This window comes from Pistacia vera, unplaced genomic scaffold, assembly GCF_008641045.1.
Source record: "Pistacia vera cultivar Batoury unplaced genomic scaffold, PisVer_v2 Contig184, whole genome shotgun sequence".
Lineage (NCBI taxonomy): Eukaryota > Viridiplantae > Streptophyta > Magnoliopsida > Sapindales > Anacardiaceae > Pistacia > Pistacia vera.
In genome coordinates this window covers 833,296-853,064 of record NW_022195938.1, presented here as the reverse complement: position 1 = coordinate 853,064, position 19,769 = coordinate 833,296, and the positions used below count along the sequence as shown (strand labels likewise).

General features: G+C 34.5%; 1 protein-coding gene and 1 long non-coding RNA gene across 4 annotated transcripts; one reads left to right on the top strand and one right to left on the bottom strand.

Moving 5' to 3' along the window:
- Positions 1–504: 504 nt before the first annotated feature.
- On the bottom strand, positions 505–19,488 carry LOC116126776. Of its 3 annotated transcripts, XR_004127529.1 has the most exons (5): positions 19,122–19,488; positions 16,708–16,928; positions 1,935–2,006; positions 1,464–1,517; positions 505–1,004 (listed from the first exon to the last, which is right to left on the bottom strand). It is a non-coding gene; the product is annotated as an uncharacterized LOC116126776 (long non-coding RNA). The 3 variants fall into 3 exon arrangements; XR_004127531.1 differs by lacking the exon at positions 1,935–2,006 and having other exon boundaries at positions 19,122–19,279; XR_004127530.1 differs by lacking the exons at positions 505–1,004; positions 1,464–1,517; positions 1,935–2,006 and having other exon boundaries at positions 16,628–16,928; positions 19,122–19,279.
- LOC116126775 (tobamovirus multiplication protein 3-like) lies at positions 10,574–18,902 on the top strand. The gene is made up of 11 exons (XM_031412444.1): positions 10,574–10,848; positions 10,966–11,056; positions 11,268–11,320; positions 11,409–11,501; positions 11,597–11,668; positions 14,301–14,373; positions 14,473–14,518; positions 17,387–17,450; positions 17,550–17,603; positions 17,948–18,025; positions 18,545–18,902. The coding sequence occupies exons 1-11, from the start codon at positions 10,705–10,707 to the stop codon at positions 18,635–18,637; spliced, it is 861 nt and encodes a 286-aa protein (XP_031268304.1). The 5' UTR covers positions 10,574–10,704; the 3' UTR covers positions 18,638–18,902.
- Positions 19,489–19,769: the final 281 nt, after the last annotated feature.

The window sequence follows — 19,769 nt, the reverse complement described above, 5'->3', positions numbered from 1 at the left end:
ATGTGTCACACTACCTCACAATCATCCAAACAACTTTTTAGGAATAGTTTATATTTTAATTTCTTTCAAAAATATTCCTTTTCATAGCATCATCCATGCAATAGTACAACGTTATGAGATTATATAAATGGATAATTTCTATATATTAAAGGCCCGTTTGGATGGGGTTGATATTAAAAATATTCCCCCCTAGTAATGGATAATATATGTTAAATTGAGTAGATAACCATGTTTCATTGTTTTGTAAAAAAACATTCCCCTCCCCCCCCCACCCAAAAAACAAAAAAAAAAAAACAAAAAGAAAGTTAAACAGTGCCAATTTGAAGGTAAATGGCCGGGAATAATATTACTAGGGGGGAAGCTATTATTAAAACATTCCTCCAGTAATCCAAATTTCTGTCCAATCTTGCCTCAAAATAGTGGATAATGCGGACAAAAATATCTTTTGCTTTGTTAATAATTACAAAACAACCAATTTACACAAGCAGACGGATTTGTCCTCAGTTTTTTAATTTTCCAGACGAAATTGCCTTGGTTATTATCATTATTTTAATAAATGCCACGAAATATTGGTGTACCCATATTATCCTCACATATTTGCATATTGTGACCAATATGCCCTTGGATTTCAATAAAACTACAATATAAAAGGAAAAAAAAATTCTGAACCCTAAACATTTCGATCTCCTTCTGCCCTAAACGTCCATCGCCGTCACTGGAGTCTTCTTCTTCTTGATCTCATTTGTCAGTTTGATCGCCATTTCCGGTAAGTCCTTCGCCCTCTTTCCATTTGCATTAGCTGTTGGTCCACCATCTCCGCCGCAACCAGTTCATCAATGGTTCGTGATTTGTTTGGATTGCAATTTCAAACCCTAACTTCTCCATTTTGTATCAGCCATTGGTCCACCTTCTCCGTTGCAGCAACCTCGGGTCTTCGTCACCATCTGTTTGCTCCCAACAGCACTCCAATCGCGGTTTTTGGTAAGTTCCTCGGCTTCTTTATACTGTACGATGATTATTAAATTAAGAGGGTTGCTTTGTTTCACTTTAGAGAGGGTAAAACTACCATGCAATAATTGATTTGATCTTGAAATCAAATGAAAAGAGTTCGAAATGCCATTAGGTTGCTTGTTTAATGTCTTGATTTGTTGTTGTGTAGTGGTCCATGAGATATGAAATACTATTGAACATGAGAATCAGATTTCGTTGGTTAGAAAGATAATAAAAATATATCAATGTCTAAGATGTTTCTTATCTTATAGTTTTCCTCTAGTTTTTTTGTAAATTGTTTTACTCAATTAGAGATTGAAGTAGGGTAGCTACAAGTTACAAGTTACAAGTTACAGGAAAATATCATCAACATTCCTACATGAAAAAAATTCCAATTATCTAGATATTGGATTTTAACTTCTGAAATGGTGAGAAGTTGGAAGAAAATAGAGCATGTGAAAATAGAAATTTACCCAACAAGGACGAAACCCTTCTTCAATGACTCCAGAATAACTTTATTAGCTAACCTACAATAACGAATAACAATTAACATCAAGATGCATGTTACAAAGACAAGAAAAGCTCTAAGCAAAACGAACTGCCATCATAGACCTTCGATATTTGCAAGCTATTCTTTCAACTGAAGATTGTTTCAATGAATCTTGAAATACAATGTGTACCAGTGATAAATGAAGCAAATTTTTTGCAACTTCAGATATCTACCCTAGCTTTTTTTTATTTTTTTATTTTTATTAATAGAAACATATCTACCCTATCTATGGCTTCTGCTATATCACAAGTCATTAACTAAATAACAAAGGTCTCGTTCTATGACGCAACAGGTTAAACAAACTGTCATCTATAAAATCACAATCAAGCACCACAAACATGTGCGTGTGCGACTGTGCGCAAACATATTGGACATTTTCACTTTTTAGCCTTACTTGTGCAACTCCACCTAGTTTCACTCCCAGTTTCATTGCTTTTATGACGACATCGTGAACTTCAAGAACAGCCTGCATAAGACGAAACTTGTACTATAATAAGCTTAATACTGTACATCATCTGCATTGTTTGACTTTGAAAAGTGAAAATAAGTGGAAGTTAGACAAAATAAATTCTGCATTGTTATGTTTAACATACATTTTTTCGACAGAAATGTCAAAACATTTTAAGACAAACTAGAATGATGAAGGTATTGCAATAGCAAGTGCTCATCCTATTTCCCAAATATAAAGTTCAAGTAAACTTATAGAATCCAATTGGTTAGCAACAACATAAAAGATATACCAATTGAATTGCTAAAGAAGACAATTTTGAGGGATTAATGTGAATTTTTTATGATGTTTATGTTGGTTTGTGTGGTGGATTCTGAATTTTGATGTGTGGGACGTTGAGAATTTTATGAGTGTTTGAGGTGAATTTTGGTTTGTGTGGTGAGATTTCTAAGTTATGATGTTTATGTTGTTTTCATCGAAATTCAGTTTGATTTCTTTCATATAAGATTGCTGTTATTGGTTTAAGGACTTGTATATGGTTGATTGACTTTATTATGCTTTGATACATGAATGATGTGAAACAGCTATGACTCGTTTAACAATCAAGCAAAAGATGCACTTGGTTGCCCTTTTAGTCTTCCATTTGGACATGTTGGAAACCATGTACACCATGCTCATCCTTCTTGGGTTGGTTAATGTACTTAATATACGGGATAGATATAGGGCTAGTATATCATATGCCAGTGAGTTTGTGTCTAGGTTTAAGGTTAGGTCGTTGAATTTACACACCATTCTTTTCCAAAGTGATGGATTATGTTTTGAGAGCTGTAGAATGAATAGAGTTCTATTAAACAAATTCCGCAATTTACTTACTATACATGGCAACTTAAAATCAACTCGTTATTCATCTGTAGAAGAATTAGTAGGGATTTTTGTTCACATCCTTGCCTATAACAAAAAGACCAAAGTCATGAAACGTCAAATGCGTAGATCCACTGAGATAGTAAGCCGCAATTTTCACTTAGTGTTGAATGCTGTGTTAAGGTTGCATACACTGCTGTTTAAAAAACCAGAGCCCATTCCCGAAAACTCAACCGATGACAGGTGGAAATGGTTCAAGGTACAGTCTAATGACTTAGTTTATGATGCACATGTAGTTCAATAGCTTATTAAAATTAGACTTAGTGTTTTGTCTAAAATATTTTTCATGTTCTGTGTTAGAACTGTTTGGGAGCTTTAAATGGAACATACATAAAGGTTCGCGTGCCCGCTAACGATATACCTAGGTATCAGTCAAGGAAAAATGAAATCGCAACAAATGTCCTTGGTGTATGCACAACAAACATGTAGTTTATATTTGTCCTCCCTGGGTGGGAAGGTTCCGCTGCAGATGGTAGAGTTCGTAGGGATGCCATTACTAGGAGAAATGGATTAAAGGTCCCCCAAGGTAATATAACAAATTAAATTGCATTTTTAATGTTAGGGTCTGTCATAATAGTACACTTATTAATTGTTATTGACTTGAAATTGATTATTTTAGGGCAATACTATTTATGTGATGTTGGATACACTAACGGGGAAGAGGTTTTGGCCCCTTATCGAGGACAAATATATCATTTGAGTGAATGGCAACAAGGTCAGCAACCGACATCACCGCAAGAATTTTTCAATATGAAACACTCAAGCAAGAAATTGTATTGATCAATGTTTTAGTATCCTAAAAGCTCGATGGAGAATATTGAAGGACACATCTTACTACCCCGTAAAAACACAATGTAGAATCATTATTGCATGTTGTCTTTTGCACAATTTCATAAGGTCTGAGTTGCCCATTGATCCGGTTGAAGTGGAGTTGTAGGAAGAGATCAACGATGAAGGGTAAGAGGACGACGATAGAGAACTAATTAGGCATGTCAAGCCTAATGCAGCGTGGACTGCATTTAGAGACAATATGGCGGCTGACATGTTCAATACTTGGATGGCTGCACGGAATGCATGATTTTGCTAGTGTTGAGTTTATGTGTAGTGTTGTGACTCTTAAAATTTATGTTTTCTGTTATTGGCCATGTATGAATGAACCAAAACACATATGCTTTGTTTGTGGAGTTGTACTTTGAGTTACATTTGTCGTAATGTGGATGGTTGAATGTTAATTGATCCCCTTCATGTATTCTTGTTGTTGATTTACTTAAAATTATGAATATCATGCATATTTGTGTGTGCAAAGTAAGTTGTTTACATTCAATTGCTCGGACACTGTGTATATACGAAGTTCTAACCTGAATTTTTTTCCCAATATCACTAATCAGCCTTTTTATTGTTTCAGTAATATGGAGAGATTAGCAACACAGCCCAATGATTCTGACAAGAGCATTAGCATGCATGACGACGCTATACCTATGAAAAAGGGTAGAAAGGCAAAGGCAAAGGCTAAAGGAAGTAAGTGGTGGTGAACAAAAAGGGATGACACTGTGTTGGTGGAGTGTCTATTGGAGTTGAAAGATCAGCTACTATGGAGAACTGAGTGAGGGTTCAAATGCGGCTAGCTAGCTGAGGTGGAAAATATGATGCAGGAAGGTCCTCCTCATAGCGATCTGAAAGCACAACCGCATATCGACTCAAAAGTCAAGATGTTGAAGAGGCAATATAATGCAATTAACGACATGATTGAGAAAGGTAGCGGCTTTGGGTGGAATGATGAGGAGAAATGCATTACATTTACCAAGGACGTGTTCGATGACTGGGTCTGGGTAAATATGCTTGTGTTGGTTTAATTGTGTACATTTCTGTTCTCAACTTTATGTTTACATGTACTCTTACAAATGTAATATGTCTTATGATGATTAACTTTTTTGTATAGTCATCCTTTTGCAAGAGCACTACGATATAAACCTTGGGTGCACTATGATTCTTTTATTGCCATCTACGGCAAAGACAGGGCAATTAGAGCTAGTGTAGAGACAGCCGCGGATGTTGTGGAAGATTTGGATAATGAGACTGTTGACAATAATGATGAACAGATGGATGTTGATGTAGATATAGATCTCGATGTCGATGAGCAGACCAGTGCCCTGCAGAAGGAAGATGTGGTTGATTCAACTTGTCAAGCGGCCACTACCAGTCAAAGTAGAGTGGCGGTCAGCAGTATGAGGAGGAAAAAAGATGTTGGAAAAGTAACAGACTGGTAAGACACATTGGGCAAGTTTGAGACTGTCTTGGATGGGACCCAAGCTAAGCTGAAGCGTATTGCTGACTATTTCAAGAAGGAGACCCAGGAGAAAGACCATAAAGGGCAGGTATATTCGATTGTTTCTTAGTTGGGTGGGTTCACAGTGACTGAGATGCTGATAGCCACAACGGAGATTTGCAAGGAACCTCACAAGATATATATCTTGTTTGGGTTACCAATGCACGTGCAGAGGGAATTTTGAAGATGCAGCTTGGAGCAAGTAATGAGTACCGCCCAACATTTGATTTCTAGTGAAGTCTTGCAATGGTTTTTTTTTTTTATTTGCGTAGGGTTATTAGTATGTTGACTCAGCGGTTGTGGTCTCGTATTTGTATTTTGCGTATATTCTAATTGCATACAACATGGTGTCTTCTGTTATGTTTTTGTTAAAACCATGTCTATCTAGTAATTAAATGGTAATGTCCTATGTTTGTAGTTAGTATGGGAAGGTAGGGTTCACTAATATGGAATGTAAAAAACTCTTAACTTTGGTAGTAATGTATAAAATGATGTGTGGATGTCTGTGTATTTAATGTTTGTGTTGCCTTAGTATGGTGAATGTGGTATTTTGATTTACTTGCGAAAACTGACATTTAGTTCACTAGGAAAGTACGATAAAGTTATACTAGCATTTATAAAGTGTCAGTTCTCTAATTTCTGTTTTGTTTGCTCCTTTGATGTGCTTTGTTTTATGGGTTGATGTGTAGGAACGATGGAAGGACCACGACGTTGCCCAGTAGTGACGACTGAAAGAGCAAAAGTTCGCGACAATGTCAAGAGAGCCGCACAGTTTGTACAGATAACAATGTGAAAGGTATTATGGTTGGATAGTTATGGAGTTAATTTGCTGTATGGTTGGGAATAATGCTTATTAACATAGCTCATAATTGATTGATGTCCAGATGTAGGTGGGACCAATCATTCAGTAGATGAAGAATGTTAAGAGACCCTTTCAGCCTTAAAGGGCAGCAAATGCAAAGGTACCTACATTGTAACTCGTAAACCTACCAATGCATTCGGTTATGAAAGATGTTTAGAATTGTTTGCTAATGTAAATGAATGATGAACATATGTAGGTGCCACAAATCAACGGAGGTCAAGTAGGCGATTGGCAAATAGAAAGGGGAAGGGGGGGAAATTGAGCAGAAGTATGTTTGACCTCCACATGCGGTACATAACTATTTTACAATTCAGATGCTTCAAGGCCACATTTACATAATATGTTTACCTCAGATGATTGACTGCATATTTCTATTCCGCAGTAAATTGTGGAGGAGTTTTACAAGAGACAACTTATGCAATTTCACATGGCTGGACTGCATATGGTTTTTTATGTACATAGAAGAAATCTACAAAGGGAAGGTGCTGAAGTGGATTGAGAAATTGGACATATTCTCAAGAAAATATGTTTTCATTCCTATAGTCCTTTGGCAAGTGAAGATTTTGTGTCCATACGCATTTGTTTTTTACTTACCAAACACGGACATCGGTTGATTTTGGTTGTTTAAGACTTCAAATTGACAATATGCATCAATTATGTTGATAGGGGTCATTGGAGTTTATTGATTTTGTGCAATTTTGGTGGAGATGTGAAATTGGAAATTAAAACTTGATGCATGACACTACTTGATTCGCTTGGATCGGATAATGGGATGAGGTTGCAACCTCTGATTCGATGGTAAACTTTCATTATTTCATAATTATTTGTAAGCACATTTGAGAACATGATGAAATTGTGTTGTTGGAGATTTGGAACTGGAATGGGTTTGAAATTGTCCAACTTTAATTATACAGGTTTGTGAGGGATATTTATGAATTAGGAACAATGTCCTAGCATCCAACATTGGTTGATAAAGTGCCTTTGCTAGTGCTTAAGGTGATAAAACAGTCTATTATGTTGGTTGATGGTAAATATTGGTTGATATGTTTAGTATTTCAAGGATTTGTTGTGACTGAAAAATGCACTCACCAAGTCCCTCAACAACAGAATGACATGGATTGCGGATATTTCGTACTCTATTACATAACCAAGTTTGTGGAAGCTGCCCCAGAAGATTTTTCAATCAATGACGGGTATTCTTACTTTGTAAGTACTACAATCATTTAATTGATCGGGGTCAATTGTTTATTTTCTCTTCAACTATAATATGTGGATTGTTGTTGTTAATTTTTATTCTCAACAGATGACGTAGGATTGGTTGACCCTCGCTGAATTTACAGCCTTCCATGACAAACTGTTGTGTGAAGTTGAGTAACTTAGGCTGCATTTAATTCATTTATGTATGACTACTGTGTATTGAGTATGGCATACTTTGTATTTGTGGATGTTAGATTGAGTTCACTTAAAAAATTGTGGAGATTAAGTTCACTCTTATAACGTGTGGAATTATGTATTATTATTGGTTCACAAATTTAAAGAGTAGCGTTATTGTGCTTGTACTTTATTTATTGGTACATTGCCTGGATTCAGCATAATGTAAATGCACAGTTACTCCAAAATATGTGACATTACAATTGTACCAACAATTTTCACACATAACTTTGGTCCAGAATAAGTGAAAAAAGTTAACAAAATTCCTCAAATATGGAAACTTGCTCCTAAATTCCAGCAATGGCGTAAACCAAAAAAATACAATTTTTCTTTCGCCTTGAAAAAAAAAGGTCTTCAATTGGACTGAAGTAGAAATAAACATGTAGGAACTATAATTTAGAGTAGTACACAAATCATAGTTTTTAAATTAGGTGATGAGAACTATATTGGTTTCCATAGCAGGGTGAGGTGTTGAATGTTTAGCCAACAAAAAATACAATAACTTTTTTTTGGAGTTTCAATAGTTTGTGTAAATTTGTCAATAAATGACTTAACAATAAAATACTTGGCAAAAATATAAGAGAAATTTTTTTTGTTAATTGATCATTTGTTTTATTAACCAAACACATTAATTATTTATACCCAGTAATCATCTAAAGGGCATTCTAGTAAAATGTAATCAAGACATCTGCTCTTACAGCCAACCAAACAGATTAATTAGTAATACAAGTAATCTTCCAAAGGGCATTATAGTAAAAGGGTATTTTAGGATATCTGTTATTATTGTCAACCAAACACATGAATTATTAATACATCCTAATTGAACCAAGCACACTGATAATTTAAACCTAGTAATCTACAACATAATCTATCTTTCTGATAATTTTAATACTAAGATAAAAATATATTATATGATCCAAACGTCCCCTAAGTGGTGCATTAGATATATTGTTAAAAGTAGAGCTTTGCTAAACAACCCCTAATAATTTTCCAACTTTTTATATTGTCTGACTAAAATACCCTTAACTCCACGAACTCAAAAGCTAATATAATATGATGAATTTTTATAAACCAATTTTATAATTATAACACACTAAAAGTTCTCTCTTGATCTCAAGTTAGGCTAGCTTCCATAACTTTGTTGTGCGGGGATAAAACATCCAGCTTAAGCCTGGACAATGCACTGGGATCCTAGTTTGGGTACGGCGCTAAGCAAGTCGAAGAAGACTTCTACCTAAGACAAGTGTCAACTTGCAACAAAACAAGCTAGGTGTCAACCGCTTCAACGCTTACTGCAACACTTGATAGGCCTACTAAACTGCATGGTTGCCACGTGCAGTACATGCAGTAGCTCCTCTTAACCAAGCGACTACTCTCTGACAAACGCAAGTTAATTACAACTATGACTAGGATTAAGCGTAATAATGCCCTGACACCTTCGATCGCCCAAAATCTATCAAACTAGACAACAATCATTCTGTTGATGTATCCCCACTAAAGACTACCATTGCAGCTCCTATAAATACCAGGCTAAAACCTTGAAAAAAATAAAAAGAAGAAGGAGATATAAGAAAAGAGAAGAGATAATTATCTGTTTGAGTTGCTTAAATCTTTGTCGTCACTCATTTTGAAAAAAATAAGTGGAAATAGCCTCGATCCGTTGCTCGGCTGAACCACTTTAAAACCTCGCCTCTTTCTCGTCATTATCAGTTAATGTCACCATCGACTCCAATCTTGTACTAACTACGCACACTTATCCTCGCTGATTCCCTAGAATCATGCACCCATCTTGCTCGGTTCCTTTTATGGTCAACCGGGTACCTTTGGTTGACGTGTGTTCATGTCTCAATGTTTTAATCGGTACAAAATTTTGCATCAACATTTTGGTGCTAGAAGGAGGGCTTGAACACTCTAATTAAAGTCCACTCTAAATCCAACTAAAATCATTATCACTGAACTAGCCACCGCATCTCGTTGCAAATGGTGCGACAAACAAGAACAACCAGGAGTCAAATTGGTGCTAATCAGGTCGATACTTTCGATATTGAAGGCCTCGAGAACATCCAAGAAACTACTAATGATCTTCTGACAGCTGTCCCACTTCCTCAAGGGGAAAACCACCAGAATACGCATGCATCTGATCCAAAAAACCCACAAGTAATAGAAATGTTATGAAAGATCACTCATGTGATCGGTAATCTCCAACGGGAAGTGACGAACGTAAGAGAGGATGAGTAGCAAACAATCCCCCAAACCCGCAGGGTGTCGTTTCCCCGAACCTGAGCTGGGAGCTCAGGACCGCCATAGAATACTCTGCCACAACAAGTGATCCACAATGAGATCAACTCGTCGACAGGAGATCACCAAGACTGGATTACCCGAGATGACGTCCAGGAAAATAGCTGATGATGGAGGAGATGAACCATCGAGAACCTGCTCGCTCTCAAAAGAGGAGTAGTCAAATCTGACACGATGATGGGACTACACGCCTGGAATAAGCGCCCCCTAGCCGATGTGCTCAAATCATATCCCATGCCACCATGGCATTCAAGATCAGCGTGCCAGCTTGTACTTGCATCGCAACTGATCGCAGGAGTCCACCTCCAATAGTCCTTATTATTTGAACAGCTATATTTCCTTGTCGTGCGCGAGCAAGCCCATTGAGGAAAGCCGACAGAACTTGACTCGGATCTCCGTAGACACTTCTTCAATATTTGGATCATACTGTTAATGAAATGCTGAAATACATTTTCTTACCCTGTTTTTCGTGAAAAAATTATTGAATAGATTCAACAATTAAAAATGAAACCGGATGGGATGTTAATAGTTTTCTGAACCAGGAATAAAAATACTTGTACTTTTCCCAAACTTAGGAGGGAAAATGATATTCGGCCTTCATAAAATTAATCTGACAGGGCATAAAAAATAAAAAGCCACGTGGTGGTGTGAGAGCGCGTGGAATGTCGATAACGTCAAGACGCGTACAATGGCGGATGGCCGCCCCCACCAAGGCAAACAAAAAAAAACCGGTTTGAGCCCGTAAGTTCGAGAAAAGGCACAAAACAAAAACGATAAGTAAAATTCATTCCTCTCCAAAATCATCTCTGCATTAAATTTATATAAAAAGAGAGGAAATTTGAGATAGATAGACATAGAGATTGAGTTTTAAATTGTAGATGGACGTGACACCGGCCGTGATAGCTCATACACTTAAAGATGCCTCCAATTGGTGGGAAGATGTTAATGAGTCACCGCTCTGGCAGGATCGTATCTTCCATGTCCTCGCCGCCCTCTACGGCTTAGTCGCCGCCGTAGCTCTGGTGAATTTACATTTTATAAAATTACAACTCCATTTTCAGTTTTTTAGGGTTTTTATGATTTTTAGGAATTTTCTTTTTATTAATATTAGTTTAAATTTAATTTAATATTGTGTTTAGGTTCAACTGATTCGAATACAGTTAAGAGTTCCTGAGTACGGCTGGACCACGCAGAAGGTCTTTCATTTTCTTAATTTTCTGGTGAACGGAGGTTCGTATTCTAATTTTAATTTTGTTTAAATATATGTAGTTTTTGAGGAAAAAAACATGTATCAAAGACTTTTTATTTTTCTTTGGGTAAATTATTCTAATAGCATTTTTTTATATTTAAGCTGAACTCTACAAATTATGAACGAAAGCACTTCAAACTTAGTATTAGTATGATTTTTGTTAACTTTGGTGTTTTCTTTTTTATTTTGCAGTTCGATGTTTAGTATTTGTTTTTCGTCGGAATGTGCAGAAGTTACAGCCTGATGTTCGTATTTACATGGGTTATTTCTTGTACTATGTTCTATTGTTCATCTTCTTTCTCAATTTCTAACTATGTTGATTTTTTTTTTTAGATTCTTCAACATATTCTGCTTGATATGCCAAGTCTTGCTTTCTTCACGACGTATGCCCTTTTGGTTCTGTTTTGGGCTGAGATTTACTATCAGGTTAGATTCTATGTTAGGGTGGTTGTAATTTCCATGTTTTTGCTTTCCTTGGAATAAGTTGGTTAAACTATAACTTAGTCTTGTATGTTAAACAGGCACGTGCAGTATCTACTGATGGACTGAGGCCGAGTTTCTTTACTATTAATGCAGTAGTTTATGCTGTTCAGGTGAAACCTTTTGTTCATTATTTCTCTTCCCAGCAAAAGGAAAGATTTGAGTTGGCATTCCTTCTTCGTGGAAGCTAGTCATGTTTCAAGAGAAAAAGCATTATAATGTTTTCTGCTTATTTTTCTTATTTTGTTAATTTATTTATATATTAGAAGATTACTGTAGAAGTTATTTAGGTGAGTGGATTGCTATCTTTAAATAGTAATAATTATGAAATCAGGTTATTTAGTGAATTTGTAAACAGTTTATGAAGACAATTTAAGTGAACAGTTTGTATTTTAAACATATCTTCATTCCAAGCTAGAATTATCTGAAGAATGCAACTTACTGATTTATTTGCTTGTTATCTTTGAATCATGTGGGAATCAATTAAATGGAAAAGTTAAGGTTTCTATACATTACCATCATCTCTTGGTGTTACTGGATGGAGCCAAGGATGTTGGGAGTCATACAAGGACGCAATGTTGAGGAACTTTTTCAGTTTTCACATACAAGTTTTGGATTATGGATTGGGTTTAGACCTTGGTTGGGAATTTGGGTTGGGAATTTGATCGATTAGAACTTCTCAATAGAGATGGGACCTATCTCTGGTAGGTGAACTAAAAAAAAAAAAGAGAATGCTGTCCAATGGTTGAGGATTGAATGTCTGTTGATTTGATGAGTTGAAAAATTTTGCGCAATACGTTGTTTGCATGGTCTGTATTGCATCCCATCCTCCTTACAAATTATACAATTTAAAAATCCATGGCATATGGCGAAATTTCCTAGATTAATGTTATGAGTTTGTAAACTTTTAGTACCATAAATTCTTTGCCCCAATAACATCCTAAATTACATTAATCCCACATATTAACTCATTAATGATGTAATTTTGGGGTCTCTTTTTATAATAGATAATGAAACTCATTATCTAGTTGTCCTTCACATGTGGTTCTAATGCATCTTTTTTGATATAGGCCTATTAATGAGATTGTTGTGTTACTACCCTATAGTTAATTCCCTACTATTAGGACTTGACTTTAGTGAATTTTGGATTTTCTTGGAATATTCATATGTTGCTATGTTGGGTTGATTTTCTTTGAGAACATCTTTTGTTGTTGTAAGGGTTTTTTATGGGCCACATATTGAAATAATTTTATTGAGTTTTTTTTTTTTTTTTTTTTTTTTTAGAATTTAATAAATTATTAATATGCTACTATATTTATTGGCATGAATAAATTAATAAAATAATCACGTTATAACCAAGGATACAGAAAACTTATGATAGGATTTGGATGGGTGCCTTCCAATTCACCTTTCTACTATTGCATACCGCCTAGACACATAAACCTTTTTTCTCTTCATCTCTTTACCCTTTTTCCAATTTAGGTATTCTCCTTGTAGGTTTTAGTTACATTATGTTTTGTAAATGTTAATATTGAACCCCGAGGGTTAGAGTGTGCATGTACTGCTACTAGAAATGTGTTGCAATTAAGTCCTATGTTCTTATGTTGCAACTAATTATATTACCTTATCATTGAAAGATAATGCATATAGTTTTCCATATCGATCTTCTGAACTTCCATCAGTTTATGGTTTTGGAAAATATTCTATTCTTTTTACTTCTCTTATTTTTATCTTTATTTTTTTTACATCATTTATGTAGTGTTCAAATGACGCACGAATATTGAATACTCGTATATGATATGAGCACTATATGATACAAATTAATTATTGGGGATACTAGTGTTATAGGTTGTGTTATACTATTAATAAAATATGTATTTTATGTTATAATATATATTTTACTATAGGGTTTAGATACTGTAACTTAAAACTTTATACTATCTGTTGACACCGTTTGTGAGCCATTGATTAATTTCAATCTAAGGATGTTGGGAGAGAAACTAAAAAGTAGTTTTAATGCCAACTTAATAATTGTTAATACTATGGGATTGAAATAAATCAATGGCTCATAATTAGTATCAACAAACTATGTAAAATTTAAGTGACTATATCACAACCTTTTATGAGTGATTAAGGGTTTTGGTTGAACCAAGAGATTAGGGGCTCAACTTTCATTGAGGCACGTACTTGGCATATTATATATGACTAGTAAGGTTATTGGGTCTGATATTCTTTTTGGTTTGGATATCGGCGAACACTTAAGAAGTTTTGATGGATTTCTGGGTATATAAAATGTTTATATGTATAAGAAAATTTAATTATAAAGCTATTATAGATTGCAACAATAAGATATTTAATCGTTTAACAAAAATTGAGATTCTATATATTAAATATCAGATCTTAGTTCTAGTTTCGTTTGCTGGTGAATTACTTCATGAGATTGATTTAATGTTTTAATTATGAGATTAAGGTGTCTAAATTGACTATGATGCATTTACTGACCTGCCAATCATTCTAAGTTATTATTTACTCCTTTGTGAAAGTCTTCCATACTTGAACATCTGGAGTAATATACTATACTTATTGATAAAGTGCGGCTGGAATTTTATAAAGCAAATGGCAATTATATCTGTCATCTGGATATTGGGTTGTATGGCTGGTGCTAATTTTGAAGTAAATTTTATGTAGCTGGATGCTTTATGTTTTGTTGCTTACATTCTTCTTCTTTGGTTAAATTGTTTTCAGATTGCTTTGTGGTTGATCTTATGCTGGAAGCCTATCCATGTTGTAATAATCCTATCTAAGATGTTCTTTGCTGGTAAATTCTTCACTAGAAAGCTTTACAAATTATATACGCTCAACTTATTCTTATTTTTACATTGAGGAACTTCCCTTCAATCTATATGTACATCTGCAGGAGTCTCCTTGTTTGCAGCCCTTGGGTTCTTACTTTATGGTGGAAGGTAATAATGCCTGCATCTTTGTGCATGCTTTACCATATTTTTGAAAGACATAAGTGCACCGGTGGCTTTAGTATCTATCATGAATGAATTTTGTTATTTTAATAAAATTCTGAATATTCATTGTTGCATCAGTGGGCTTATGTTGTTCCCATGTGTGGAGGACTGCAAACTATTAACAACTTAGACACAATTGCTTTCTCTATGAAATAAATAGTAGTAACCTATTTTTGTGTGTAAAAAATCATGTCCTGTCTATTTCTCCTAGTGTACAAATTACCATCCAGTCATATTTATATTTTGTGGGTCCCAACAAGAAAAAATGAATGCAACTATAGCGATAAATAGAATGGTTCTTCATGTGTTCAAATAGGAAAAGATTCATGGTTAGAGCAGTTAAAGTAAGCTGGATACTAATTGCTAAGTAATAACTTGACCTAAATGCTAAGCTCATAAGTAAGGGATCAACTAGTAATGTTTAAGCTTTAACACATTAGCTCCAGTGCGTTTAGCATATAATTCATCATCAACCATGACCATAACAAGCTATTTAATTAAAAATATAATACTTCTTGATTAACCTAAATCTAATACCATGTTAGGTGATACTTTGGATTTGGTTAAGCATATTCAAGTTGCACTTTTGAAAGTGGAGCTTATTGAAGTAAATCTTCTCCAAAGTGCTTTTATGAAAAAGTTGGTTGTTTGGTTAGATTAATGTAAAAGAGTTTTCTAGTTGAAGTTACGAAGAAGGGTTTTAATATAACAAGAATGATAAAGCAAAATGGTTACAATAATGTGGGGTTATTTTTGACATTTTAAAACATTAAATAAGAATTTTGAGCTTCTCCTTGTAGGCTTAAAACAAAATACTTAACTCACCTATGTGCTCTTTTTGAGTGGTAACTGAACAACACAAATCTTGACAAGTGCTTTTTACATGACAAAAAGCTATTTTCATTGGTAGATAAGTCCAACTGAATGGACACTCAAAAGCTTAAGTTTATAGATAGGGGCAAGAATAGTATTTGAGTTTCTAGGTAATTTTGTGTCAATATTAATTAAGTTTTACATACACAACACGGCTCTATTTATGGTAAAAAATAAATAAATAAATAAAAGAAAAATAAAAGAAAAAAGATATTGGCTGATGATCCTTTTATAATTGGTAATTGGACGGTCAACTTTTAAAAAAATATAATTTTAAAATCAAATGACCTAATTTGTGTCGAATAAGTGTAGAAAAGAAAAATCTATTATTAATGGAATCTCTAAGCTTATTAGTTTCCCGTATTATGCATCTGTATCCTGCATTGAATGAATGCTCCCTTTGATATAATGATTACGCAAATTCAGATCAGATTCCAATGAATCTTTCAGAATTTGGTAAAAGTATACTTTTTGTATTAAAAATGAAATTTGAAATAAGAACAATAGAAAAATAAAAGAAGTAAGAATCGAATAATAAAGAAAGTGGATTATCATATGTATATTTCATGGAGAAAGATGAATAAGTTCGAATATCTAGTTCTACGTTCCTTGCACTTATTCTATATACCAACTTAGAAATTCTTAGTGTACTTCTATATGAATTCTAATTATTATAAAATATCTTTGTAATAATAACAGGTACAAATATATTAACCGAGGTACTTATGCTATGACAATTCTCAACGACTTACCTTCTGTTTTTGTGCCATTAGTGGGCCTAGTAATTCCGGCAATTGCAATGGCTTTTTTATATCTTCATGTTCAAAAGAATAAGATGACATCAACCTGTAACTCTCTAATTAACTAGCTGAGTATTGACATATCATCTTTTAATCTTACTTTTTTTGTCTCACTCCCTAGTTAGATCTTGTTTATTTTCATAGGCTGGGTGCTAGTCAACTATCTAAAACACTAACATACTAGGTAACATTGCCTACCAACCTTTATAAGTGTGAGATCTAATCTGTTTTATATGGTGTGGGATCACAACACTAATGCAGAGACCATAACAGTCATTTTGGCATGTGCAATCTTCAGTGCTGTTATGTTATTTTCAGTGTTCCATTACCTAAAGTGGTGATCCTAAAGAATTCCCATTTTGGTGTTGATGAGCTTTGGAGGTAAAAAAATTAATTGTCCTTCTAAGAGTAGATTCATGCTTAAATTGCAGTCTTTCATGTTCAACAGTTATTGACAATTACCAGATTGTTGAGCATTATGCCAAAGCCGAAAAACTTCCATGCAGCTAGTTGCTTCACTTTCCATTTAGGAGTTGTGTATCCCATTGTTGATCAATTACACATTTTCCTCCCTCCCCAATACTGAAATTTAAAAGCCTCTTTTCAGTCGGTTGCTTTGCTTGCCACACTATGTAGCCCATGCTTACTATGCATACTTTTTTTTTTCTGCTGAGGGAAGAAACCTGGCATGAGGGGAATAAGTATAGAGGAACATCTTTATTGTCTCTTAGAGTCTGCATTTAGACACCTGGTTTCATAAAGTACTAATATCCTATGGCAGTCCTATAATGTTCAAACCAAATTATCACCATTTAAAGATATTAGTAATATGCTAGCTCATTTAAATCAAGGTTTTGCCTAAAAGATCGAATATGGTGCCAAGCATGGTGTTGTATGTGTGCAATTTAGAGATTTAACGAGTTACCTGTGGTTGATTTAACAATTTAACTGAGGTTCAGAGTGGTATTATTTTATATACTATTCATTTCTTATGCATTTCGCTTAATTGCAATTCCTTTAAGTGACATCACTATTTAGTTCCAATGAAACATTTTTCATCTATGGATGTCACATGCAACTTGCATGTAACTACTCTTTTTGTTGAAGAGATGGGCAATGATCTGGTGTTATCATGATGCAGGCTGTTCTTAATGTTGCAGCGTTTCCCTGTAGAATCAAAAGGTCGTCGTAAGAAGCTGCAAGAGGTAATTATGTGTTTTCGACAGGCGGTTTTTCTTGTCTATCCATTTCCATCATATGTTACTTTATTCTTTTAAAGTATTTTTTCTGATTACCTTTGACAGGTTGGCTATGTGACCACCATATGTTTCACATGTTTCCTTGTTAGATGTGTAATGGTGAGTTCTTTAATATGATTGTTACTTTGTTAATGTTTAACATTTGGGGAGTTTGTTCCTTTTCACAACTTAAAATAGCATGCCACAAGGATGGTTAATTAGATTTTTGTGGTGATTTTCTCTTTAATGCAACTATCAGCAATTGGCAGCTTTTTCATTTAAGATATTTGTGCTGATTGGTTCAGGCTGTTTAATTTGAGTTCTGCTTATATATTCTGTATCCAATTTTACTGAAGCACATATGTGGGCAATAGATTGGTAGGTTTTGTGGCTTGTGATGTCTTTTATACAAGCTCATCTAACTTTATCTTTTTATTTTTTATTTTTTTCCCTTTTTTCTATAGATGTGCCTTAATGCATTCGACAAAGCTGCAAACCTTGATGTTTTGGATCATCCTGTCCTAAACTTCATATACTACCTGGTAAGTTCTGGTATAAATGTGGTATAAAAATGTCAATAACATACTCTTCTTTAGATATGTTCTTGTGGGAGTTCAGAACAAGAAGTTTTCTATTTGTTTTTTCAGCTATACTATTAGACATGTCAATGATGCCCATGAACATAATCAAATGCATTGTAGAAGCTTACATTATTTCAGAACTGTTCATATGTATTGGTCAATGAGTGGTCTTCGTCTGCTACCTTTTGGTCATTGATATAATTATTCTTAGAAAGGTGCATGATGGTTTTCTTAAATTATACTGTGCCAAATAGAGATGAGTCAAGTTATGATGGCTGTTTATTTCCTTGGAACTATTTAGTTTAGGTCACAACCTAGGGTTCTTGTGCTGAAACTTGAAACTTACAAAGGAATGGTGGTTGAGAATCTAGTAGTGTATTAAGAATTGCAGTTTTTGGTTTAGGTCAGGCGGTGTAGCTTACTAAGGAATATTTTTTAAGGTATGTATGGGTTTTTGATGATCCCAATTTATAATTGCAGTTAGTGGAAATATTACCTTCTTCATTGGTGCTTTTCATCCTGAGGAAGTTGCCTCCAAAACGTGGTATTACACAATATCATCCTATACGCTGAAGAAATTGGAAATGGAGATATGGCTGAAAGAGAAAGGAATCAATGCTTGTTTCAGTTTTGGAGATGCTTTATTTACCCTTCAATGAGAACAAAGACACGATAAGGGTAGAGGAAAATACACCCCTTCTGTATTTGATGTTATGGGATGTTAATTGGTATTTTGGGGCTTGCTTGTAAGTTTTAGAAAGAAATGATAGACCTGCTAAAGGATTGTGAAATATGTTCTGTTGTGGGTTTATAATACATGCTTTTTGGCTTTTCAAAAGTTGCACCCAACCATTCTATTATAGAAAAATGGTTAAATTTATTTCTCATTTCCTTCTCTAACAAAGTTCTTTGTATGAATTGATTAGTGAAAATGAATTATTCAGACAGAATTTGAGTTGAGAACATGATGCATAAAATATCTTTAGAAAAATTGTAAATATGTAAATCTAAATATATGCGTACTGGGAAACAAATTCGACGGATCTGAGGAGCATACCTTTTGAAATATGAATAGCAGGTAGCTGGGTCATCTTCACTGGATGTCAAATCTTCTTGGGAGTTTGCCTGCAAACTTGTGGAACCTGTTAATGTATTGACATGGAAGAAGGTGAACAAAAACTCTTGCCGAAACTATGGTTGTGTGGTGAAACAAGGATGGATTGAAGAGATTAGTTGAGAAGGTTGACTGACTGGTTGGTTGATGCTCTACCATTCTGAATCTGGTTACCATTTTGAATGTTAGGTTTTATGATTGTTTCAACTTCCAAGAGATTATTATTATCTACAAGTCTATTCATATTTAACATTTACCCTCTTCATCTCCATACCAACTATTTTTCAATTTAAGAATTTTATATAACATCTCCAGGTAATCATGCTTTTGTGATGCAATTTTTTTATCGGGGGTGTCTGAGCTAGTTTGTACGTATATCAACTAATATTCGAGGTTCATTGAATATCTTACAAATCTAATGTTTTAAGATAAGTCACAAATGTGGTAGGTGACATCAATGTTCAAACCTAAGAAGTCAATGAAGGAAGCAAACCTTATTGACCGTCAGTCCAACCTATTAAGGTGCATTTGGGTAAATGAATGTTGGATTACTGAGAATATTATATTAATAGAAAGTTATATTACCTTGAA